Source organism: Pseudorca crassidens, chromosome 1 (assembly GCF_039906515.1).
Source record: "Pseudorca crassidens isolate mPseCra1 chromosome 1, mPseCra1.hap1, whole genome shotgun sequence".
NCBI classification, from domain to species: domain Eukaryota; kingdom Metazoa; phylum Chordata; class Mammalia; order Artiodactyla; family Delphinidae; genus Pseudorca; species Pseudorca crassidens.
In genome coordinates, this window is record NC_090296.1 from 179971785 (window position 1) to 179998749 (window position 26965).

General features: G+C 43.4%; 1 protein-coding gene across 2 annotated transcripts in view; it reads right to left on the reverse strand.

The window, feature by feature from the left end:
* The window catches only part of APBB1IP (amyloid beta precursor protein binding family B member 1 interacting protein), a 100184-nt gene that overhangs the window by 5071 nt on the left and 68148 nt on the right, over positions 1–26965 (reverse strand). For both annotated transcript variants that reach the window (XM_067701768.1, XM_067701775.1), the window contains 5 exons: positions 25025–25111; positions 19884–20027; positions 15986–16096; positions 8577–8675; positions 7879–7993 (listed from right to left, as the gene is read on the reverse strand). In XM_067701768.1, the coding sequence (XP_067557869.1) occupies positions 7879–7993; positions 8577–8675; positions 15986–16096; positions 19884–20027; positions 25025–25111 (556 nt within the window). The remainder of the gene's footprint in view (positions 1–7878; positions 7994–8576; positions 8676–15985; positions 16097–19883; positions 20028–25024; positions 25112–26965) is intronic.

Genomic DNA, 26965 nt, shown 5'->3' on the forward strand with positions numbered 1-26965 from the left:
TTCAGAGCTGCCCCCCTCGGCACATCTGCTCGGTGCTGCCAGAACTTAACACCCTGTGCCACGTAAACACAAGATTATCTCTATGACTATTTAATGTCTCTCTCTGATTAGCCACATCTTTGCTCTGGAGGGCGGAAAGTAACAGGTTTAAACTTCTTAAGGTCTTAGGATGTTTAAATTTAAGAGTTTTTCATAAGGCCTTGTGTCCCATCCCATGCCACCCCTGAGAGATTTAAACCCCTTAGATTCCAAAGTGCTTAATCTCCTCATTTCCTTTGGTCTCTTCTCTTTCCCCTCTTCCCTCTTTGTATGCATATTCAAAATCTTTCTTTACAGGTAATGGAAACACCTTTGTATAAACAGAAACCAAAGCTGAATACTGAAGACAGTTAGGGGAAATTCCTTTAAAGGGCACAAATTATCAATATATATATATATTTTGCTTCTTTTGCCCAAACACACACAGTCTGATTTCTCAACAACATAGTGCACATTGCTATGTAACCAGGATGTCTAGGTCTTTGCCAGTCTGTGGGAACAAAAGAAGTCACGTCTATAGCAATCTCTCAGATGCTCCAAGCTGCTGTCCTCCCTTTACCAAGAAGTCTAATCTTTTCTGTGGGTTCTCTGCCCCATCCTGAGACAACCCATGGGTACCCACATAACTCGTATATCCTGTAGGTGCCACCGATTTCAGATCTAGGTTGTCCTGGGGTCACAGTATTAACGTCCCAGCTGTCAAGCGGCAACACCACTCCTCCTGCTGCCACGTCTCTCTGGCAGACCTCAAAGGAATTAGGGGTGGGACGTTTATTAAACATATGTTTTACAGAACTCAAGTGCATTCCCAGGAGGGGACAGATCCCTCATCCCCTTCTTCACCCACGTGGTTTGTAAAGGGCCGATCCTACCACTTGTACTGGCATCCTCTTCAGTGCGGCTATGTGATTTAGGTATAAGCATGCAATGGAGCCCTTCCAGGGTGTTTTCAGAAGCGGGGCCTTCTCTTTGTACTAAGATTTCCAGCTGTGTGAAAAACGTTAGCCTAGCGAGCCAGTGGCAGTCCTTGCCACCTCATGGGGACACTGCCCAAGAAAGAAACAGTATCTTGATGACTTCGCTTAACCCCCTGGATCCTGCTGTGCCTGAAAGCAGCCTACCTCTGGATTTCCTAGTTTTGTGCCATAATAAATCTCTCCCCCTTGGTTTTTGTTGCTTAAACTAGATTGAGTTGGATTTCTGCCAATTGCCACGAAAGAGTCCTGATGAAAAATAGTGGCTAAAGTCATAAAATCATTTAATAAGTACTAAAAAAAAGCCTCCACGGCTGTTTCCTAATATAAAAGAAAAAACCCTGCCATTTATCGAGAATACATTACTTGTTGCTAAACACTCTGGATGTAGAACGATGCCTCGGGATTTTCAATTGGGTAATCACAGCAGAGGCACACAAATCGTCTGCGGTTTGACTCCCAGCCAGTGACCCTGCACCACTTGGCCCTGCCTCTCCAGGACTCTGGGCCAACCACGTGAAGAGGGAGAGGGCAGGAGAGGAAAGGGATTCCAGGTGAAAAGTTGAAGCGGAGGAGGCATCAGACTGACGGGGCTTGGGGTTGACTGTCTCCAGGCTCTATCAGATGGTTTTATAGCAGGTCCTGCCCAGGGAGAGTTAGTGCCCGTGCAAGGTCTCCCCGGCTGCAGTTCTTGTTCTGATCTGTCTCTCGTGGGTCCAAGGTCCAGGAAATCTGTCCTCTGTGGGTGACCCCACTCTGCAAGCCAATGACTCAGAAAACAGTTGTTGGGGTGATGAAGGAGGCTCCCTGACTAGTGCCCCAAAGAGCCCGAGGTTCAAGTGAGCCCATTAGCCAGTAACTCCTCTGATCCCAAGGAACATTTGTTTTTTCAACACTATTCTTGACATTTACCTTAATTTTGGCGGCGGAGGGAAGAGGGCTGTTGCAAGGAACATATGGTTTGATTTGTCCCGGGCTCCTGGATGGACATGGGTCCCTTAAACACCTTCCAAGGAGCCCTAGTGATTTTGTGTGATGAGTTTAGGCGAAGAGAGAGGCTTGGATAATAATATACGAGAAGAACTGAATTTTAAAAGATGGCGTCATTTCAAGCGGGTCTTTGTTGCTAAGATGTGATCACGGTCATCGTGTACGTATGTGTGTAACTGAGAAGAATGAACTTCACGTTCTATTTGAAAGTGGCTTCCCTTCCTTCTAAGCTCATCATCTTCAGTTCCTTCCGAGGTGGTCACTAATATACTTTAGAGCTTAAAATCCCACCCAGCAGGTGCTCATGGCAATACATTCTAAGGCATAAACTGAAAGTTTAAATTGAGGACGTTTTTCCCCTTAGATGCTCAAATGGAAGCATTTACTAATAAGCAGGGATGCTCTCAGTATGGTTTATTTTAAGATCTCAGCACATTTGTCCTCTGTAGGGCTGCAGGGCTTAATTCTGATAAATAAGACTCTACAGCAGAACCAAGATGGGTTAATTTACTATCTACTAACAGATATTCCATCGTGGGAAAGATCCTCCTTTTTGATCAATGGACATCTTATCTGACTGCTGCAATGGTGTTCTTCAAAAATTGGATTTAAGCAATTCATTTAGGAGAAACAGAATGAACATGCATTTTGCATTTAGTATTAAGGCTGTTCACATTACTTCACCCTCAGAGAAACCCTACCAGGTATTAATTCATTTTTCCATTTGTCGTCCCAACCATCTTCGAATTCTAGCCGAGCGCCTGTTATCTGCCCAGCACTGCGGTCCGTGCTGGGAAAACTATGATGTACCAGACAGAAACAGTCCCTGACCTTATGATTTCCTTCAGTGCCTGGAGGAGGGAACAGATACTAAACTAATAATCACACAGATTATTAATTATGACTGGCCTACCAAGGACAATTCATTTGAGAGCTGAGGCTGGGCAGGAATTAGCCACATGAAATCAAAGAGCATCATAGGGCTTCCCTGGTGGCGCAGTGGTTGAGAGTCCGCCTGCCGATGCAAGAGAAACGGGTTCGTGCCCCGGTCCGGGAAGATCCCACATGCTGCGGAGCGGCTGGGCCCGTGAGCCATGGCTGCTGAGCCTGCGCGTCCGGAGCCTGTGCTCCGCAACGGAAGAGGCCATAACAGTGAGAGGCCACAACAGTGAGAGGCCCGCGTACCGAAAAGAAAAAAAAAAACAAAACAAACAAAGAGCATCATAAACAGAGGAAGAGCATCTGAGAAGTCCTTGAAAAAGGATGGTGCTTGGGGCTTTGAAAAAGTGGGAAAAGCAGATGGGCTCTGTGGCAGGAACAGGAAGACAGGGGTGGGGAAAGAGGCAGGTGAGATGGGCGAGGCTCATTTCATGCAGGTTTTGGTGGCCTTGCTAAGGACTGGGGACTTAATCTGAGAGCAGTGGAAAGCATCTGAAGGGCTGAAGCACCACCCCACGGGGCCAAATGAACATGGTGGCTAGGATTTGATGGCAATGGAGACAAACAGGCATGGACAGATTTGCCCAATATTCAGAAGGTAGAGTCAGCAGGATTTAGAAGTGACTGGATTTAGAGGTGAGTTTTCTTGCATGTTTTCTGCAGGAGCAATTGGGCAGATGATGATGTTATTTATGGAAACAGAGAACAACAATGGGGGGGCAAGTCTGGAGGGTAAGAGGATGAGCTCAGTTTTGCAGATGTTGAGTTTGAGGTGTCTGGGAAGGATCCACGTGAAGCCAATGAGCAGACAGTTGGAAACACGGGTTTGAAGGTCAACAGAGAAGCCTGGATTGGATTTACATAGCTATAGGTGGTCAGCTCATACACAGTGCTGGGGGTGGATTAGATCACTTAGGGAGATAGTGTAAAATGAGGATAGGGTTAGGATTGATGGGTCTTGGGTAGTTTAAGGTGGGGTAGAAGAAGAGTTACTACAGGAGGTTAAAAAAGAGTGGTCAGAGAAGTTGGGGGGCGGGGTGGGGGACTTGGAGTGTGTGATATCTGGAAAGCCGAGAGAGGAGATTGGTTCAAGGAGGAGTGGTCAGTTGTGTTGGGGTTGCTGAAAGGTGGACTAAAAAGAGGGGTTTACAGTAGTTTGATTTAGCAACACAGAGGCCGCTGGTGAGGTTAGCAAGAGCATTTTCCACCAGGTAGTAGAGGCAGAAAGAAGCCTGACTGAAATGGGTTGAAGAGTGAAAAGGAAGTAGAAAAATGGAGACAGCAAATATGGCCCACCTTTTAGAATAGTTGCTTGTCAGATGGGGCACTAGCTGGAGGGGGATTTGGAGTTGTAGGAGGGTTTTAAATTTGATTTTGTTTCTTTGAAGAAGGGAGCAATATTGATGAGAAGAAAACAGTAGAGCAGAAGAGAAAGTAGAAGAGAATGGCATAACCATGCATCTCTCTGGTCTTTGTCCTGGGTTCCTGGCACAGAACTTGGTATTTTCCAAGCTATCAGAGTATCTCTGTTATTCAGCCCCTAGGAACACATCTGAGTTTATGCAAACAAGGTGGATCAGGATGGGTGCTGGTCACCAGAAGACCAACCGACTGATTAGAGGGTTGAGGCTTTGGGCCAGCCTGACATCGGCAGAGTAGAGAACGGGGGCTAGAAATTGAGTTCAGTCATGTGGTCAATGATTTGATCAATCATGTCGATGAAGTGAAATCCCAATAAAAAATCTGGACAGTGGTGCTTTCCTGGTGGTGAATACAACCATGTGCTGGAAGGGTGATGCACCCTGATTCCAGAGGACACAGCTCTTCATCTGGGACCCTCCTAGACCTCACCTTATTCGTCTTTCGTTTGGCTGGTCCTGATGTGTATCCTTTACTTACTTTTTTAATTTTTAAAAATGTTTCTTTCTTTCTTTATTGTTTGGTTGCGTTGGGTCTTCATTGCTGCGTGTGGTCTAGCTGCAGTGAGCGGGGGCTACTCTTCATTGTGATGCATGGGCTTCTCACTGTGGTGGCTTCTCTTGTTGTGGAGCATGGGCTTCTAGGTGAGCGGGTTTCAGTAATTGCAGTAGGCGGGCTCAGTAGTTGTGGCACACGGCCTTAGCTGCTCCACGGCATGTGGGATCCTCCCGTACCAGAGGTTCCCCACCGAACCCGTGTGCCCTGCGTTGGCAGGCGGATTCTTAACCACTGCGCCACCAGGGAAGTCCCAGTGTATACTTTATAATAACATTGTAACAATAAGGATAGCACTCTCCCAAGTTTTGTGAGTTGAACTGTTGAACCTAAGGGGGTTCTGGGAAACCCCCAGATTTGTGGCCGGTAGGTCAAAAGTTTGGGTGGCCTGGGGACCCCTGAAGTGTGGCTGGCATCTGAAGGAAGGGCAGCCTTATTAGTACTGTGCCCTTGTGGGGTCTGAGCTAACTCCAGGGGCAGCATCAGAGTTGTGCTGCAGGACTCCAGTTGGGGCAAGAATAGGGGACGAGAGCATGCATGGAAGAATCGGCCCTTGTTAGGAGGTAACACAATAGACATGGGCTAGGATGGGTGTAGATGCAGGTAAGTCACTGGGTTTGGTGGTAGAAAGTTGATGGTTCTTTTTTTTTTTGCTGAGAGTAAAGGGGCTGGAGATTGGAAATCTGAGGAGAGTGAAGAATGTCTGAAACAATTAGAGAAGCTAGGAGATTACACTGACTGGGATAGGTCTTCTCAACATTACTGACATCTGGGACTGGCAAACTCTTTGTTGTTCAGGGCTGTCCTGTGCACTGCAGGACAGGCAGCGTCCCTAGCCTCTACCCATTAGATGACACAAGCACCCCCCAAAGCATGACAACCAAACATGTTTTCAGACATTGCCAAGTCTTCCCTGGGGGTCCAAATCTCCCTCGGTCGAGAACCATTGGTCTAGAGAAACACAGTAAGAGCCACAGGCAGTATTAAGGGCCCGGTTGTGGTTGATGTCGACAGATCTGTGATGGACTCAGTGTCTACCGTATGCCGAGCCCTCTAGGAAGAAAGGATGTCCCAATCCCTCTCCCCATGCTGGAGAAGCCTCACTCCCTCTCTCCTTTTCTCAACCTCCAGATTTCCTATATACTAGGTTAACGGTGGGCAGAGTCCTGTGGGTTGAGAGCCAGCCCAGTCATTCTGCTTCCTTCCTTCCTTCCTTTTCCCCTCCCTCTTCTCTCGCTCCCTTCTTTTCTTCCTCTTTTTCTTTAAATCCCTGGTGTTATAGTTGCCTCTGGCTAGGGCTGAAACTTAGGCGAGAGAGATGCCCACTTCAAGCTTTGAGTTTAAACCACATGCTCTAGCTTGTTCTAACAGGTAGCCTTGAATTGGGAGTTATGAACACTAGCCCAGCTGATCAAACATGGAATTCTAATTTGCCACGGTTCCTGTGTCTATATCTTTCTCTTGGGAACTTCATGGGAGGGATGCCTGTGTCTGAATGTGGGCTCAGTGGTGCCCTATCAAAATAGCATCTCACAGCACCCCCAAATCCCCAATGACCTCTGACACACACACATAACTGGTAGAGCTAAGGTCCTGGCAAGATGTGGGTTCTGTTTCCACCCAAGTGGGTAGACTGTAATTCAGTTGACACCTCCTGGAGTTGGCACCAGACTCTACAGGTGTAAGGTACAACCTTCACAAGGCTGCCTCCACTTCAATGCCAGCTAACTGCCACTTCTGACCAGCCCTTCATAAACTGAGAGGTTCCCACGACCCCTCAGGTTCAATAATTCAACACAATGACTTGTAGAACTCAGGAAAGCTCTACACTCACCCATTACAGTTTTATTATAACGGACGCCCACAGGGCGAGGTCTGGGTGGGTCCTGGACGTGGACCCCCTTCTCTGTGGAGTCAAGGCATGTAACCCACCTGGTTCCTTGAATGTTCACCAACCAGGAAGCTCCCCCAAGCCTTGGTGTCTAGAGTTTTTATTGGGGTTTCATTAAGAGGTACAATTGATGAAATCACTGGCCACAATGGTTCAAGTTCTTCCAACCATTATGTATCATAAAGACAATGTGTTTGAATCACAGCTCAACCACTGAGAAGTACTACATACCAACTTCTCCAAGCTTCAGTTCTCTCAACTGTGGAGTGAGGATAATAATGTATACCTTGCAGGGTGGTCGTAAGGACAAGAAATAATGTGTATATAAAGCAATGCATAGTACCTACTCCATCCCTCAATGTCTTGCCCTCCTTCTTAAAAATATAAACCAGTAGCTGTTATATTGCCATTAAAATGTGATGTCCAGGGCTTCCCTGGTGGCGCAGTGGTTGAGAGTCCGCCTGCCGATGCGGGGGACGCGGGTTCGTGCCCCGGTCCGGGAAGATCCCACATGCGGCGAAGCGGCTGTGCCCGTGAGCCATGGCCGCTGAGCCTGCGCGTCCGGAGCCTGTTGCTCCGCAACGGGAGAGGCCACAACAGTGAGAGGCCCGCATACCGCAAAAAAAACAAAAAAACCAAAAAAAACAACAAAAAAAATGTGATGTCCAGAATTGGGTACGGGGCTCTAGCCATGAACATCATGGCAAAACACCAAGGAATGATCTCACTGTTGGTGCCAGCAGCCTGCTGGGCACTAATGGAGCCTCGGACAAACATCACATCTATACTGTGATGAGACATAGCTCCCTACAAGCTCACCCTAAGCTGGTGATCACCATCTTGTCCACAGGCATATCATGAAAAAAGGGTCAGAGCTTTGCTAAAGGTCACTTATAAAGAAATAGATACAAGTGTGTGTGTGGGGGGGACGGGATCTTAAATTTGACCATCAGGAGGGAATGTATTCTGTACAGTGTCTACAAAGTTCTGTTTCTATGAAATACATTAGATAAGTTTGAACACGACCTCTGAGCTTTGAACAGGTGTCAGACTCTCCCCTCTGCAAGGTACCTGTAGAAGACGGGGCTGGTGGGGCTGCGTTGACAGTGCCCAGGTTGGTCCACCGAGAGGCAAGCCCTGCCCTGGCCATGGCACGTTGATAGCTATCATAGAGCGTCTTTCCATACTAGGGAGAGAACACAAAAGAAGCAAGAGAGTAATCCCGAATTCTGCACTCAACTGCAAACTGCAAATTCAGGGAAAAAAGGACTTCATCACTACTCTTTTTATTCCTTTCCTGAGATTTTTTTAGTCGACGTATTTCAGTGAAAAAAATCCACAAATCATGTTTTCATATGTTAAATAATTTTCCAGATTAGCAGAGTCAGGTAATTCCTTCACCTCCCCATTAGAGGAGAGCTTTAGCCACGCACTGTGATGACATATATCTTTATGTAATTCTACTGCAGATTGTATCTCGTGTTTCTTAATTACACACGACACTTGCAAAGCTCTCCATACATCAATAGCTGAGATGTCTCACGTGAAAGTAAATCCCTGACTCCCAGGTCATGGGAGAGGTCCATGTATCAACCACTCTCATTTACTTAAAAAAAACCAATGGGCAAATAAGGTAATATCTATGGCATTGACCCCTTAATAGCATTGACTCAGTAAGAATGGATCAGCTGTTTCTCAGTAGCACAAAGACTGGACCCAGGTCAGGAGGCTGGTCAGCAAAGATAGGGTGAGTCCGAACGCTCTCTCACCTTGGCGATCCTGATTCCCGTAACCCACTGATTTAGCATTCTTGCGTCATCACAGCAGAGATACTTGATATACTGGGACTCCTTCTGAATTTGGGGATGCTAGAAAAAGCCATTTCAAAGACTGTTTATAAGCTCTTCACTTATTAGCACCTTTCAAAAACATTTAAAAATTCTCACAGTGTATGAGATTTCCTGAGAAGGTGGCCAAAATTACCGGTAGCAATTTTAGAATTAGGAACAGGAGTATATTTTTTTTACAGAAGCTAAATTTGGAAAGAATTTCAGAAAGCAGTGACATGATTTATCACAAGCATTTTTTACTATATTATCAATAATCATTTTCATTCCTGCTTTTTGAATGCTTGAAAGCCTTCACATTTATCACGTTTCTAACCCTACAAGAAGTCCAAATCATTTCTCCATTTATCAGATAAAGGAACTTACCTGATGTAATTCTTATGTCAAGGGATTAATGCTTTTGTGACTCCCCATCAGTCCTAGGGTTACTTCTGCTACCAGGGATTCAGGGTTTCACCCCATCTTCTGTCATCTCTTACCCAAATGGGCCATTTTGGCCTCCAGATGGATGGCGCAGAGAAGGAATATTTCTGTCTAATCTTAAGTGGCAACGAGCTAGGTGCTGCACTAGGGGTCATCCAGGCCTTCCAGGAGCTCCTGATCAAAGAGAACAGTGATGGGCAGGCACGAAGGGGAAGGAGAGTCACGGGTCCTTGGTCATACAGAACATCCTTGTCTTTCAGCACCAGAAACAGCTCCCTAACTTCCAATGGCATTCCTGTTCTGACTGTCTTGTAAGAGGGGCAAAACATGGGTCTCTCCAGCAATTTGATGCCTATAGTTCTTAGAAAGCAGCTGTTGTTTTGTTTTGTTTTGTTTCTGGAGGAATTTTAAAAGTTGATCTTGTTACCTTTGGCTTGATATATTAAAATTTCTTTGGTTTGTTTTTTGGTGCATGTCATGTCATGGGAAAGCCAGGTTCCCAGGAGCAGACTTAAACTGTATTGTGCTGGCAATGAAAGCAACTGTCTAGGTAGAGGGATCCACTTAAACAGCACAATCAACAATTTCTTAAGTATATACTTCATCTAAATAGACTAAAATATAGTCATTCCCTTAAGCATAATGGCTGTTGAGCACAAAAGAGAGGCAAGAAATCTTGACCTTGAGTTCTAACTATGGCTCCTCCTATGATCAGGAGATCAAAGTATAGACTTTGGTTCATTTTCTCCAACATTAGTGGGGTGCGTCTCACCAACTTCCTTACGTCACATGTGTACTAAGACTGTATACAGAAGAATTAAGCATCAGATGACCCTGAAGGTCTCTCGTGATCCTCAGGCTTTATGATTCTAAGATGAGCTGCCTAGTGGGCTCCTTTCTGGCTCCCTCGTGAAGGCAGGAACCTTCTAGGCTCCCAGGACATCATACAGGAAGTTCCTGTGCTCATTCTTCTGTCGTGTCTTAGGACCTTGCCAAGGGGTTTACTCCCTTGAGCTTTTCGCTGAAAAAATATTTGCAAAGACGTTTAAGGAAAACTGCTGGCTCCGTGCCACTGGTTAGACTCTTCCACCATTGGTTGCTCCTGACCACAGAAAGAGAAGCTCCTGCAGGATGTGCCAGGCAGCACACAAAGGTCAGGGCAACTGCAGATGGGTTGTTCAAAGGGATCTTACAGATCCTCTAAACTTACCAGTGGGAGACCAGAGAAGTTAAGCCATTTATCCAAGGTCAAAGGGAGTGGCAGAAGCATAACAAGAACCAAGGGCCTGTGCATTCAACAGATACCTCTGGGGTGCTCAGAAATATACCAATCCCTAGGTAGACAGAGATGAGAAAGAAAGGCTCACACTGTACTTAGGAAGTGGCGGCTGGGATGTCCCTGGGGGAGACATATGTAAACAAATGTATGATCACTCTATGACATGGTAAAGTTCGTAGTAAAAGTTGGAAACCAGAGAAAAGCTCTTTGGACAAAGTGACAGAATGTTATAATACATTTGAGGAACATGCAGAAATTCTGTGTGGCCAGGACCTGGGAGCCATGGAAAGAAGAGGCAGAAAAGAAGCTGGAGAGGAAGCGGAGTCAAGGGCCTTGTGTCAAAATAGCATCTGGGCGTTGTCCTCTAGGCAGTGGGGCCATCAGACCTTTGGAACAGCAGGGCATCCAGGCAGCAGTGGTGGCTGGGGCCGTGGAGTGAGGAGGAAGACAGACAGAGAGGGCTGCATGCGAGCCATCTCTCATAGAAACCAGAACTTGAGGGACTGGACAACAGAGGGGACAGGAGGGACTTCAAGGATGCTTTCTCTATTTCTAGCTTGGAAAAGTAGGTGGGTATTATGGGTTTCATTGTGTCCCCTCCAAAGACATGTTGAAGTCCTAACCCTCTGTTTAGGTGTCTGTGTGAATGTGACCTTATTTGAAAACAGGATTGTTGCAGATGTAATCAGGTTAAGGTGAGCTCATACTTGATTAGGCATTTATATTCTACTAGGGGAGAAAGCCAATAAAAATACAAAACACTAAGTAATGTAATTTCAGACTGTGAAGAAAATGTAGCAGAGTAAGGGTAGGGAATAGGTGAGTGATGGAGCAGAAGTCCAGAACTCTTCCCATGACCCCTCACCACCTCTCAACGGAGCTCAACAGAGACATAATTCCTCCTGGAGGATGGTCACTTCCACTGCCCCATCATACCTCACCTCAGAATGCAGTGAGAACAAATTCACAAAGGAGCAACTTCACAGGAAAGGGGAGTGTGCATCAAAGAGCAAGCACAAGGGCAGAAATGATTCTGGAGTACCAAGTCCTTTCTTGTGAGTATGGACAGCCTCTGGTATCTTTTTTTGTGAGTATGGTCAGCCTCTTAAAAAACTTCTTAATTTACTTATTAATTTTTAAAAATTGAAATGTAGTTGCTGTACAATATTACGTTAGTTTCAGGTGTACTACCTAGTGATGTGACACTTGCCTACATTATGAAATGATCACCAGGGTACGTCTAGTAACCATCTGTCACCATACAAAGTTATTGCTGTATTACTGACCATACTGCTCAACCTCTTAAAGGACAGGTGATGTCTCTACTGCCTTCTCAGAGTGTGGCCCCTGGGCCATCAACATCACCTGGGAACTTGGTGGAAGTGCAAATTTCAGGGCCTGATCCCAGACCCACAGAATCAGAAACTCTGGGGGCCCAGCCACCTGTGTTTTAACAGCTCTCCTGGTGAGTCCCAGGCACTCTGAAGTGTGACAACCACTGGTCAATAGAAATATTTAATTGGTTCTAGAGTGCAGTAAGAATGCCTCCCAGTTCTTGCTTGCTGGCTGTGTCTCTCGACATTGCACTGATGGTCTTATGGGCATATATTGTTTCATCTGCACGGGAAGTGTTCTTTCTTAAAAAAAAATTGTTTATCTTTTTGGGCGTGCCACGCGGCACGTGGGATCTTAGTTCCCCGACCAGGGAGATCGAACCCGTGCTCCATGCAGTGGAAGCAAGGAGTCTTAACCACTGGACCACCAGGGAAGTCCCCAGGAAGTGTTCTTATTTCCGCTTTGTAGCAGAGGGCAATGAAGCTTAGAGAGTCCTGACAATGCGCCAGGTGACAAGGCCAGGACTCAAATTCCCATCTTCCCGACAGCGCCCCACCACGGACTGTGATAGTCCGTGAGTTTATCCTGCGTAAGAAACTCCCGGGCTGAACTACTCAGCCCTTGCATGTCTGTGGAATCACACGATCTCTTAACATACTTTGCCATAATCTCCAACTCCTTTTGCAATGTATGTGCACATTCTTTGAATTCTTTAAATCTGCTCACCCTCATGAAATATTTGCATGTCAAGAATTTTTTTCCCCACGGTGGACAGAAAGGCACATAAATGACCAAAATGTTCATAAACAAATTAGGTTCTCCAAACGATGACAGACACTTTTACTCAGCAAATGAATAGAAATTCCTAATATTTCGGGAAGGAACTGAGAAGCATGCCTAAGAGCAAATTAAGCAGGGTGATTGCCCGTAAGGAAACTGGCTTGAGAACAGAACTGATCATTCTGAGGAAAGGGAAATGTGGGTTCCCCTTGGGTTGTTTGTCCTGATTCATGTTTGTTCTTGGATCATCGGGCCTGCTTTTTTTTCACCTCTGAGCCCTCTCTCCCATCTGGGAGGCCCTGCCCTCGGTCTCAGCGTTGCCACGCTCAGTGCAGCCCAGGGTGACCTGTGTCCCAGATCAGACCGTTCAGCCCGTGATTCTGGGACCTAGTTCCAAGCTTGTGAGTCAGCGCCAGAAACCGCATTCCCACCCTGCTCACTGGGTCTAAATCCTCAGCCTGGGAACCTCTGCATCTGAGAGCTCTTCTTTCTCTTGCTGGAAATCCCTCCTCCAGCCTCTGGACCCTGGCCATGGGTTTGGGCCCTTGCCCCCTTCTGACAACGTTCATTCTATTTGTCCGCTCTGAAGTGGATTTCGTCACCAGCTGGTAAGCCCTGACTGTTGACGCTTAGAGTTAGAACACATTCTGATCCTCTGAGTGCAAAACTTGACTGCGCTGAGGAAAAACTAAGATTCCTGGGCCCCAGCCTTAAATGGTTTGATTCAGTGGGTCCCGGCCCTGGAAACTGTATTTCTAACCAGCCTCCCCTGACTCTGATGCAGCCAGTTTATTGACCAGCATTTCAGAACCTCTCTCTAAAACCTTCTCCCTACCTAAGAGATGTGGGCAGTGCCGCAGAGGTGCAGTGCATGCCCATGTGCAAAGGAGGGCCTCCATTTTGGTAATTTCTCAGAGTCTCAGGATTGCAAACAAGGGCCATGGGGGCAGACAGAAACACAATGAAGACAAAGTTCAAGGGCGGCTTGGGCTGGGGGGAGGCAGAGAAGAGATTCTGTGTCCTAGCAAACACTGTCCGAGAGAATGGCCTCTGGGCCACCACCCGGCTTCTCATCCTGGCTCAGCAACTTCCTGATCGGGAGTCTCTGTGCCCAGGTTCCACATCTACAAACTAGGGAGAAGGCTGATAAGGCTTCCTCATAAGGCTGATAAAGGGATTAAGTGAGTTAATATATGGAAAGTGCTTAAATCATTGCATTACACATGAAACATTTCTCGTGTGCTTTTTGTTCATTAAGAAATGTCATTTTCTGACAAAGGGATAGAAATGAAGAATAGCTTAGTGGTGGCCAGTGGGTAAGATGGGGATGGGAATAGGAGCGAAGTGGGTGTAGTTATAAAGGAGGGTACCTTGTAGTGATGGGAATGCTCTGAATCTTGACTGGACCAATGTTAATATCCTGGTTATGACATGGTACCACGGTTTTGCCAGATGTTACCATTGGAAGAAACTGGGTAAATGGCACATGGGACCTCTCTGTAGTATTTCTTACAATTGCATATGGATATACAATTCTCAAAATAAAGTTTAATTAAAAAAGAAAAGAAATGGCATTTCCTTCAAACTGCTGCATTTTATTTATTTATTTATTTTTTGCTCTACACAGGCCTCTCACTGCTGTGGCCTCTCCCGTTGCGGAGCACAGGCTCCGGACACACAGGCTCAGCGGCCATGGCTTACGGGCCCAGCCGCTCCGCGGCATGTGGGATCTTCCCAGACTGGGGCACGAACCCATGTCCCCTGCATCGGTAGGCGGACTCTCAACCACTGCGCCACCAAGGAAGCCCCAAACTGCTGCATTTTTAAAAGACAAATGGGAGCAGTAGAAGGGGATGCCCAGGCTGTGTCCCATCAGGGTTTTGAGAATGGTTGGGTCAAGGCGATACCCAACTCCTGGAGTAACAGGCGTGTGACAGTGGCACACGAGTGTGGGCACCTCTGAAATGATGGAGTGGGTTCATGATCATCTCCAGTGACAGGGTTCTTGATAAAGAATACGTTCGCTACCAATGTAAATGTAAGCACTGTCCTTAATTTGTGAAAATGATGTAAAACTATGGTATAGACTGGCCCACTTCCTCGGTAGAGGTGACAGCTTTGCCAGGAGCACATATGCACACACAGAGTCCAGCTTTGGACGTTTCCAGAAACATGGTAATGGGGTCTTCCTGGGGGTGGATGGGTGACGGACGTACAAAGGTGCCTCACCAGGAACCTGGTCTCGTTAACACCTGTTCCATAGACTTCTAACCCAGAAGGAAACAGAGGAACCCCGATTCAGAAAGGAGAAATTCTAGGGGATTTCAGGGAGGGGCAATATTGGGGTTGGGGATTAAGAGGTAAAAACCATTAGGTATAAAATAAGCTACAAAGATATACTGTATAACACAGGGAATATAGCCAGTATTTTATAATAACTATAAATGGAGCATAACCTTTAAAAATTGTGAATCGCTATATTGTACACCTGTAACTTATATACCATTGCACAGCAACTATACTTCAGTTAAAAAATAATAAAAAATGAAGTATATTTGTAGGGAAAAAAAATTCTGTACACAGCCCTGCACCGGGGCCAAGTGGAATGTGCTAACCCCTGCTCTCTGGTGTGAGGCTGTGAAGGGAAAGGAATCTGTGAGGTCGGAGAAAATGGCGTGGCCAGAACAGCTGCATAAATTCCCTGAGTTCATTTCTAGGGGTCAGTCGTTACAGCTGGCAGATAAAAGTTACTTTTGGGGCTTCCCTGGTGGCGCAGTGGTTGGGGGTTCGTCTACCGATGCAGGGGACGCGGGTTCGTGCCCTGGTCCGGGAGGGTCCCGCGAGCCGTGGCCGCTGGGCCTGCGCGTCCGGAGCCTGTGCTCCGCGGCGGGAGGGGCCACAGCGGTGAGAGGCCCGTGTACCAAAAAAAAAAAAAAAAAAAGTTACTTTTGCCCAACCTTCCAAAATATGGTGCTAATGTCAACCTTACCAGACACCTGACAATACATATTGCCTTTTTTTTTTTTTTTACATATTGCCTTTTGATAATATGGACCTTAAAAAGTTTCAAGACCCAGTAATGCTATTTTTAGAAAAAGATATATTTTCCTATTTTTTCTATTTTCTATATTTTTCTAGAAAATCTTGTCAACTTCCTAATTTCTAAAGATGTCTTACAATGGAATAAGAGTCTGATAAATAAAGAACTAAAAGACTGATTGTCTTGTCAATAAAATCGTAACTAAAATTTGTTCAAAATATAGAGTTCTCTTTTTCATAAAGTGAGGAAGAAATCCAGACAGATTGACTTGAAAGTTTGAGACTCAAATAACAGGCTTTGGAGAAATGATCTGAGTTGGTAGAAATGTTTCCCCCTTTCCTATTTTGGTTTACAATAAAAAGCTTATTATGTTATACTTGTAGTTAACTGTATAACATTTAACATTTTTCTTCTTAAAAGGAAACATTACCTTAAATTGCTTACAGATCTAATGTAAGGACTTCTTAAACCTACCTTTAAAACAAAGCAGTAGTCAGTGGGTGCTTTGTATTTCATTTTACACTGAATCCCATAGTAAATGTTGACATTTTCAAACTGTATAAAACATGCCAGATCTCGAGATGTCTGAAAGAGAAGGAAAAAATAACCTCAACCTAGCTGACAAGTAATATTTTTCTAAGGTCGTTCTTCATGGCACAACGAGGCGTTACATTTTAGTAGGAAAATACAGAATTTCAGGTAATTTATATAAGCACCTACCACGTATAGCTTTCTAAAAGCCAAGCCTACATTTTAAGAAGGAAAGAGCACATCCAGGCAAAACAGCATGCCACAGACCAAAAGTGGAGCAAAAGATTATACTGCTGTTCTAACACCTACGCGGGGACTCCCAGAGATGACTGGAATCATTACTGATGGGGTTCAGACAAGGTGACCGAGCACCTCGTCAAATATTTCATTTTGTCTTTTGCCATTCTAAGTCATTGATGGATTTCATGACTGAGCATTTAGAAAAAAGTCCCCCTCAGGATGAACAATGAGAGGTAAATTTGATGCTCAGAAAATTCGCACACACTTCATACACTTCTTCCTGAGGAGAAAAGATTCCTTTCATGCCTTCTCTTTAGGGCTGGTGGTGTTGCTGTAGAAACAGAACCCTCTCCTCCATATATAATATGCATTGAGAAGACATCAACCTCTAATCTACATATTTGGTTACACTTCAATTACAAATTTGTTCTGTTACTTTTTCCCCCTCACGTTCTATAATTCTTTACTGAGTTAATAAAAAAAGAAAGGGTAGAATTGCTACATCTCAATGCACAATTATTCCTTTATATATGGTAGTATGCTTTTTTCTTGTAAGATATTTTCTTCTGATTTTCAAAGTTTTAGTTTTTTTATTAGAAAAATAAAACATATTCATCATAATTTTAAAAATAAGTTATTTTATATATAGTAAAACAAAACTTTTCCTTCATTACTCTTTTTTTTTCTAATTTCATTCTCTTCTCCAGAGAAGACATTCTTCCAAATGTTTTTGGGGATACATTTATATACCTATGTATGTGTAGACATACCCACATACATATATACAATTATTAAAATATAAATGAGATTTTGCTCTCAATATTTTTCCATGACTTTGTTCTTTTTCTTAACAATATATCTTGGGGTCTTTCTATGTTAGGACATATGAAAGGATATATCACATTCTTTGTATAGCTGCATAACATTACACTGTATAGATGTAGCTATTTATTCCACCATCCTATTACAGATGACTAGAGGTTACTTCCACCATCCTACTATAGATGACTAGTGGTTACTTCGATATTTTGCTATTACAAAATATATTGTGTATATGAGCAAATGCTTCTGTGGGGTAGGTTGCCAAACATGGAGCTGTCCTTGGAAGGGGCATTCCCTATTATATTTGCAAAAATTTTGCTAAACTGTCCCCCAAGTTGGCTGTACTAGCTTACATTACAAACTTCCGTACATAAGAGTGCCCATTTTTCTTACCCACTCCTGATGAAATTTGCATATCATCAATATTGTTAGTGTTATCAATCTCACGGGAGGAGAAATTTCACTTATTTACATTTTCCCGATTACTAATAAGATAGAGCAACTTTTTAATTATTCACTGGCTACTGATATTTCTGTTTCTGTGAATTCTCACTTAGTAAGCACTGCTGTTTTTCTATGAGTATGTTTATCTTTTTCTTAATGAGTTGTTGAAGTCTTTTTATGGATATTCATACCAGGTTATACACGCTGCAAATGTACTCTCTGACTCTAGAGCTAGTCTTTAACTTCTTGTTTGGTATCTCTGGCCATAAGGAGTTAAACACAACTTTATATATAGTCAAATCTGCCAATTTTCTTTGTTAAAATTTTGAGTTTTTAGTCTTGTTTAAGAAGGCTTCTCCACTGCCATATTATGAGAATATTGACCATATATTTTCTCCTATTTTGTAATTTTGTCCAAATACACTTAATCAACGTAAGATTTAATCTGGAACATGGTATGAGGTAGGAAGCTATATTTTTTAATGGATATACAATTATTTCAATGCTATTTGTTGAGTATCGCATTCTTTCCCCACTGCTATAAAATGCTCACTTGAATTTCTCTTAGATGGCTCTCTGTTGATCTGTTTTCTCTTCCTGTACTGTTTTTGTCTAATGTTTTGACATTTGGGAGGAGGGGTTCTTCCATAATGTTCTTTAAAATTTTTGTGTGTGTCTGTTTTGGAACTGCATCTCTTTCTGATGAATTTTAGAATCAGTTTTTGAACTTCAAGTAAAAAGAATCCTATTGAAATTTTTTTATTGGAATTGAATATATAGAAAAATTGGGGGGAGAATTAATATCTTTTCATCTAGCAACATTGTACATTTCTGTTTATTCAGTTCGAACTCATTTCCTTTATTAAATTTTCTATTTTATGCCATATAAGATCTTGAACCTTTCTTGTTAAGTTTATTGTCAGGTATTTTGTATTTTTTTGTTCTTGCAATGCATGGAATCTTTTGCAGCATATTTAATTTGCATATTGTTTATATAAAGGAAAACAATTTCTTATTTGGTAAGTTTATTTGGTCCATTGGGACCAAACTCTTAAGTTTTTCAGTTGAGTGTCTTATATTGTCTGGTAACAATCATGTTGACTGTGAATAAAGAGAGTTTTGCCTCTTCTTTTCCAGTAATTATACTTGTTATTCTTTTTCTAGACTTCCTGGCTAGTTCCTCCATTAGTGTTAATGGCAGCAGAGACAGAAAGGATGCCTGTCCAACTCCAATGTGAATGCTTCTAATTTTCGTCCCTAAGTGTGTTGTTTTTGATAGGCTTGTATGTCTCACTTATATGTAAATGCCAAAGACATAACATCTCTAAAATAAAACAAATAATTTGTGGGTCAACTGTTATGCCCCCCACGCTTGGGACTGGAATGAAGATAGCACAGATGGGAAAAGTATGAATTCTAAGACTGAAACGAAATAGGAGTGGTAGCTGCTCTGGACCAAGAATTTCCCATAATGCTCTCCTGCATTCCACAGAGATGACAGTCTTCTAACTAGTGGGAATAGCCCTGGATAGTCACTATGACTTCACCTGCAAGGGATGTGGGTCAAGCCTTATTAGAAGCAGCTTGCAATTTGAAAATATGCCGTTGGGGGGTGCCCTGGATTTGGCAGTGAAGGCAAGACGCTTTGGCTTACTCCAGATATAGAAAGAGAGACAGACTACAACTTTGCAAAGGTGAGCAAAGGATGGAAATGGCCATCCTCTAAGAAAGGTCTTAGAAAAAGCTAAGAGTTAGAATGAGAGTTAAAACTACATTTCAAGGAAGACAAATTTACTATGTGCTTGTAGATTTGAGGCAATAATCCTAAATTACCAAGTAGAAGTGAAATGATATCTAAGATACTCTGCTAAATTAGGCAGGGAAATGCATATAATATAATTCAGAGAACAATTTAACTATTCAAGTTATAAAAGCTAAAATCTAAATTAAACTCTATCAAGACTTCTAATACCACTATGATTCCAGATAAAAGAAGTTTTACTGTAATGACTACAGAACAATAGAGTAAAAAGGGGGGAAAAAAGTCCTCAAAGATCGATATGTGAAGAAACAAATTAATTTCTAAAAAAGTGCTTCAGTCATAATTTCTGAAACCTGACTTTAAAGTAGATAAAACTCTTCACCTTCAAGAGAGAGCAGTGGAAAGATTCAGGATTTCTGTAATTCTATCCTAATAGGATATGTATCTGTATAAACATTGTAGTAACATGAATCTCACAGCAAAGTAGAATGTATTTAAATTACCACCTGAGGATTTCTTTACTTTCACTTTCATGAAATGCCTTTTTGCAAAAGCATATCTTTTTTTTCTGACCTTAGTCTTTCCTTTGGGGACATAATAAATTCCAGAAGCTCGTAAAAGAAAATAGCGCCTTTTCCAGGATTTCTTCCCATCTTCTTTCAAATAAAGAGCTCCCTCTAGTTCTGGCACAATGATGGATGTTCCACAAAAACTCTCCTGAAATTGAGATTCCAACGATATAAAACCCATGAAAGATAAAACACATATTTTGTTCACATTTAAACAAACTGTGGCCAACTAGCCTTCAAGCTAAAAATCGTTTTGTCTACAGCTTTGATTGAATGCATATATTGACACTGCATACCATTTGCCAAAAGACAGGAAGAACATGGTGGTTGAGTCTCAGCTCCTGAGTTAGACTTCCAGGCTTCTTGACCACTTAGCTCTGTGACCCTGAGCAAGTGACTCAACCTCGGTGCCTTTACTTGCAAAATCAGAGTAACGATAGCCCCAACTTCATAAGGAAGGTTGTGAGTACAGTCTTGGTATATTATAAAAGAAAGCATTACATAAAGTCTATTTCTGTTACTGTAAGTTGATAAATAGAAAACTTATTCCTGTACCTGTAAGTGAAAAAATTACTGTTTCACTGCTAGTAAATGGAAAAATTTAAATATACAATTCTATACATAAAATATTTTGTACATTAATATTTTATTTTTGGCATAATTTTCTTTTCTTTTACATTGAGATACAATTGATATAGAATATGTATTAGTTTTCAGTATACAACCTAATGATCTGATGTATGTATATATTGCAAAATGATCGCCATCGTAAGTGTAGTTAACATCTATCACCTCACGCAGTTACACATCCTTTTGTTCTTATGATGAGAACTTTTAAGATCTACTCTTTTAGCAACTTTCAAATATACAATACAGTATTGTTAGCTATAGTCACCATGCCGTACATTACATCCCCAGGACTTATTTATTTTATAACTGGAAGTTTGTACCTCTTGACCCCCTTTAGCCATTTCATGCATCCCTACCCCTGCCTCTGGCAACCTCAAATCTCTTCTGTGTATCTGTGATTTCATGTTTTTTGTTTTTTGATTCCACACATAGATGAGACATACAGCTATCTGTCTTCCTCTGTCTGACTTATTTCACTTAGCACTCAAGTTCCATCCATGTTGTCAAAAATGGCAAGATTTCCTTTTCGGGGGATAGTTTCTTATCAAAGAAGAAAGAAGACAATTATTAATACTGTAGTATCAGAAAAGGATAGTGACAAAGTACATTTTCTAGGTGCAGATGTTTAAAAATCAAAACATGCATAGAATTATATAATTCTTAACAAATTTCTTTTAAAAGCAGTACAAGAAAATTACATATTATTCTATCTTTCAGTTCAAACACTCAAACTTATTTTTGGCTTTGCTTTTTTATAACTCTCAACGTCCTTTCATTCAGTCTCATAAAAGCAGAATAAACTTAATTTTGCATCCTTCAAGTAAATGTATGTGTAGTGGATCTGGGTGACATCTTTGTTCATATCTTTCCCAGTTTCCCCCAGTTTAGCTGGTATTAGTTGCCTTGTCAATAATCTCTCTCTCTCTCTCTCTCTTTTTTTTTTTTTTTTGGTCAGCATAAATTTCCTTTAATAATTCCTCCATTTCCAGTAGGATTTCATTTTGAGGTTTAACGTATCAAGCCAGTATAAAGTTTTACAGTTTTAGTAATTCTGGATTCCGAGTCCTTTAAGATGAAAATGGAAGTGCAAAGTTTACTTAAGAAATTTCATTTTCTTCCTTTGTAACATCTAAGTCTTCATCCTCTTCATCATCATCTTCTGCTTGTTGATCCTTTCTTAGTCGACAGGTGGATACCTGTCCTGTTCCAGATGCACACTTAGCTGACACTGATCTCTGAAGACGTGACTTTGAATTTGCTCTTATGATATCTAAATGGGATGAACAATCTGGTGGATACAGAGAATTTCAGGAAACTCTAAATCTTCTTCACCAATCTTTTGTGTATTTTGGTAGGTAGTAGTGGAGATGTCTAAAGCTTTGCCGTGAAATAACATTTCGATAGTGATAAATTCTGAAAATATAGTCTTTATATTCTTTGTTTTCTGCTTTTCAAAATTGTCAGTAGTTTCCTCCAGATGACGAGTTGTTCTAGTAGCATACATTGTAGCTCTTTGTAATCCAGCTTCTTTTTAAAAAATTAATTAATTAATTAATTTATGTTTGGTTGCATTGGGTCTTCATTGCTGTGCGCGGGGTTTCTCTAGTTGCGGCAAGGGGGGCTACTCTCTGTTGCGGTGTGCGGGCTTCTCATTGCGGTGGCTTCTCTTGTTGCGGAGCACAGGTTCTAGGCGTGCGGGCTTCAGTAGTTGTGGCACACGGGCTTCAGTAGTTGTGGCACACGGGCTTCAGTAGTGTGGCACACGGGCTCAGTAGTTGTGGCTTGCGGGCTCAGCAGTTGTGGCTCGTGGGCTCTAGAGCGCAGGTTCAGTAGTTGTGGTGCACGGGCTTCATTGCTCTGCAGCATGTGGGATCTTCCCGGACCAGGGCTTGAACCCGTGTCCCCTGCAGTGGCAGGTGGATTCTTAACCACTGTGCCACCAGGGAAGTCTCTGTAATTCAGTTTCTGCCTGTGAAATAACATGTCAATCAGATGGGTTTCTCTGACGTGTTCTTTCTGAGTTAACTGTTTAGCTCCTCAATTCTTTGCCGTTAATGTTGCTTTGAGGTCATCTGCTTTCATTTTTACAGTGGTTCTGTAACCGAAAGTGGGGTTCAGCTGCTTGCTGCTCAAAAGTCATTATAAAGAGGCCAGTCTGGTGGAAAGGAAACTTTTGCTTTATTTTGAATGCCGGCAACCGGTGGGGAGGACGGACGCCTATCCAAAGGCCAACTCCCCCCACTGACAGTCAGAGGGCAAGAGCTTTTATAGGTGCAGGGAGGGGGTTACATGCAGAAGCAGCACAGTCAGCTCTGACCGTCATCTTGACATTGATCATCGGTGGTCTGATCAGCGTCATCTTGATTGTTTTAGGTACAGTTAATCTTTAGTTCCAGGGTTGGTTTGTTTCCATTTCTTTGAGGCCGATTCTCGGAATTGTGGCAGCTTATGTCATGACTACAGTCTGGTCATCATGTAGTTAACTTCTTCCACCTGGTGGGGTTTTCAGTACCTATAAGACAGCTCACAGGATATGGCACAGAATGTGATCTATGGCCCTTGAGGAGGAACCAAAGGTCCTTGACTTTGCTTAATGACTCAACTATTATAATTTGGTCTCCTTTGACTGTTTTCCTTTGTTTCTGCATTTCTCACTTCTCGGATTAAGCTTATTCTTTGGCTAATGTTTTTCCACAGACAAAAGGCAGGCTGAGGACATGGGGGGCACAGGGTCCTGCTCCCTTCCACTTCCAGAAGCTTGCAAAGGTTCGACTACTTCGGCTTCAACTCTTTCAGCCTCTGCTTGTCGATAATCCTGAAGTTTGGCAAACTCATCAGCCAAGTTTTTCAGGCCCTGCTTTAAATTTGGGGTCTCCATAGAGGCTCACGCGTTGATGTCATTCCCCAGGAGGTCTGCTCTGTCTCCGCACATAAGCAGCAGCGATCTGGCACAAAACGTTTCTCGTCCCAGTTTTCCAAGCTATGCCTCCACATCTGGCCTCGCGTGTGGTGGGAGACCCCGGGCTGGGGCCCGACCACAGGGGCTCCGAGGTGCCCAGGCATGCGCGGCGGACGCGAGAGCCCTTCAATGATCTCTTAAATTGAAGCAGATTTGGGGTCCAAGTTCGAAAGCAGGATAATGCTGATTTTTCACAGCATAACATGCTTTGTATTTTCTTTCCCATCCGGCTTTTGAAAAACTGCTGAAGTCTTCCAACAAGACCTATTCAGGCGATTGTATAAACCAAGGCATAACCAGTCCTTGATTTACAGACAGCTGCTGATGCAATAAGCACTGATTAACGGCCAAGGGCTGTGTCAGGAAATTGCTCACTCCCCTTCCATGTCTGTCTGTGTCCATCACTGCTGGGGATGCTCAGACCTGAATCTCCCTGCTGCTGGGGATGCCTCGTGCTTTATCTCCCTCAACTCAACCTGGAGACTCTTTGAAAGAGACTCTCTGCAGAAAGAATGTCCCCACTCCCACTGTTGGCCTCCCTGGGAAATACCCACTGTGTTCTTGGTCCCAGGAACCAAAACTTGTAGCCTGTCTCCAGGACCTTGGGAGTGCATGGCAGCAAGGTTGTAGGGCCTGCTCCATCGGGAACAGGGCTGGGAGCGCTGGCAGGGCTAGAACCCTGTGCAGGGGTCTGGGCAGGCCTTGGTACCTGGGAGAGGGTGCCCTTTAGCATCAGTGAATTGGCTCCAGATGGGAATGTGGGCCAAGGTGTCAACAGGTCTTCTGAGTTTTCAAGAGAAGCCCCAAATCTCCTAACTCAAGAAAAGGTCAACATGCTGTCGGGGACAACAAAAATCTGTCTGGGGCTCCTATGCCCATTTGTGATCTGGCGTGCATCTGCATTAGGGTCGGGGAACAGAGCCTCGATTTTGAGCAAAGTTGCTATGTGAAAACTCATTAGAAGTTTCAGAAAATCAACCATCAAATGAACTTCTGGAACACAGCCCTGTAAGTGATAATCCAGACATGTGTACCGTTACTTTACATGCTGTGTTTCCACTGCCTCCCTAAGTCTTTGTAATAATTCAATACAATACAGGAAACCAAGGTTCTTGGACTTGCCCAATAACACATGACCTTCAACAGGCAGAGGCAAGCTCGGATCAGATCTCTTAACTGCAGTCTCACACTTTCTACCACACCTGGCTGCTGGAAGGGCACCTTAGCATTCACTGCAAAGAAGTCACGCCTGACTGTGGAGCACATAAGCAATGAAATATATGGTCAGAGATGAGTTTTATGTGGATTCATGTCTTTTAGTCAAGAATTATGAATCCAACTTCATGAAGAGTAAAATATATTGTCGAAAGCAAAACTTTTTAACAACTGACTCCAAGAACCAGTTTGTCTAAATAGCTATAATTTAGTAATGATTTGATTTTAAAACCCCAAGTTAAAATTTCAGTGTGTCTCAGAATCGCCCATTGTTCTGAGAAGCAAATCATTTAAAAATACAGTTAACTCTCTTTTATTCTACTCTACGAAATTAAACATACCTCAAGCAAGGACTCCTTGTTCTTCGCATTCATTTTCTCGTTTGTTTCCTTGCTTTCTTTTTTTCCTCTGTTATCCAAGTAAAAATTCTAAATAAAATAGTAAAAGGTCAGATCAGTAAGTGTTCATTACCATGGTAGCCACTGCACGGAACTCGCAGTCTTGCTGGAGAGAGGAGACATACCTGGAGGAAGTAAACTGTCGACCACAGTGTATGGTCTCTGTCAATCAAGTGCTTATGGAGGGACTTGCTAAGTGCTGACCACTGCTGGTCAGAAGTAACACCTTCCCTTCCTCCCAGAGTGCACATTCAATGAAGAAACAAGCAAAGAGAGAGACCACTAGCAAAGGATACAATGTCATTTAATTGTTAAATTCCATGGTCTAGAACATGAGTCAAATGCTGGAAGCTGGGAGACCCCAGTGCCCTTGGAAGAGCCCAGAACCGGAGGATGGTAGAGCCCGTGTCCCATGTCCCAGGCCTTTGATCACCATGTAGGATCCCAAGGCCTTGAGGACTAGAGATTCTGGCTTATCTAGAGAAGCATGAAATTGGATTTTTATAAGCATTGGCAACTAATTTTAATTTTTAAAAACCACATGGGTCAATCACAACATAAAGTTTGCTGCTTGGCAACTTCTAAGGACAGAGAGAAGCAGAAAGGGCATTTCTGGAAAGAGAACCAGCTTAGCAAAAGAAAGAAAGACCACAGTTTAGAAGCACTCACGATTTTGGGGGAGTACCTATTACATGCCAGATCCTCAGCCAGACGCTTTGCAAACACCCCCCCAATTCAAACAGCAAGGCTGTGAGGTAAGTGACAGTACCCCCATTTTACAGGTTAGGAAACCGAGGCTCAGCAAGGTTAAACAGCTAGGGCACTGCACCCTGAATGAACACCAGGGGCTGAGTGTGTATGATGTGTGTGCCCTTACCACCACACCACACTACTCATGAAATTGAAGGTCAGTGAAGTTCAAGGGCAGAGAGACTAAACCTACTCTAATTCCAGCAGCTCCCGACTCAGGGAAGCAGGACCCTCGCCCTCTCCCGTGATTACCTCTTTGGAACATCTGTTTGTGGATTGTGTCAGGCGTGACCACTGCCACAGTCAAAGTATTTAGCACTTTTATGTGGAAATGTAGAGTCTGTAAGATAGTGCCTGAAAAAAATGTATTAAAACTAGAACGTATACTCCTGGTGCATAGTGACTAAATTAAGGACCCTCCTGAGTCTAAACACAAATGTTTATTGACACGATGGGGGTGTTTCTCCAAGTGTGATCCCCAGACCACCTTGATGCTCCATGAAATGCATGTTCCTGGGCTCCCAACCTACGGAACCGGAATCTCAGGGGGCCTGGGAATCTACACTCCAACACACTTCCTGGATGATTTTTACTTACACTGAAGTTTGAGAACAGAGTGTATTGGACAGAGAGGAAGCAAACCGCAGGCAAATAAAATTTGCAGAATTAGGAGATCTCCTAGAAATACAGTGCATAACAATGGCAACTTGCTAACTTAAACAGAGGAAATAAATCAAGTACAACTCCTTCCATAATTCTTATTGAATTATCTTTTAATATGTTTTTTTTTTTCTTTTTTTGGCTGTACGTGGGCCTCTCACTGTTGTGGCCTCTCCCGTTGCGGAGCACAGGCTCCGGACGCGCAGGCTTAGCGGCCATGGCTCACGCACCCAGCCGCTCCGCGGCATGTGGGATCTTCCCGGACCGGGGCACGAACCCGTGTCCCCTGCATCGGCAGGTGGACTCTCAACCACTGCGCCACCAGGGAAGCCCTAATGTGTTTTTAAAGAAACTTTTACGTGTTATTTGAAAGGACAGCATAGTGTGAATTAGTGTGATTACTCTATAGGGCTTGGAAACGATTCTAATTTTACGTGTTTGGCTTGAGGACGGTGACTAATGTAATATGTAACG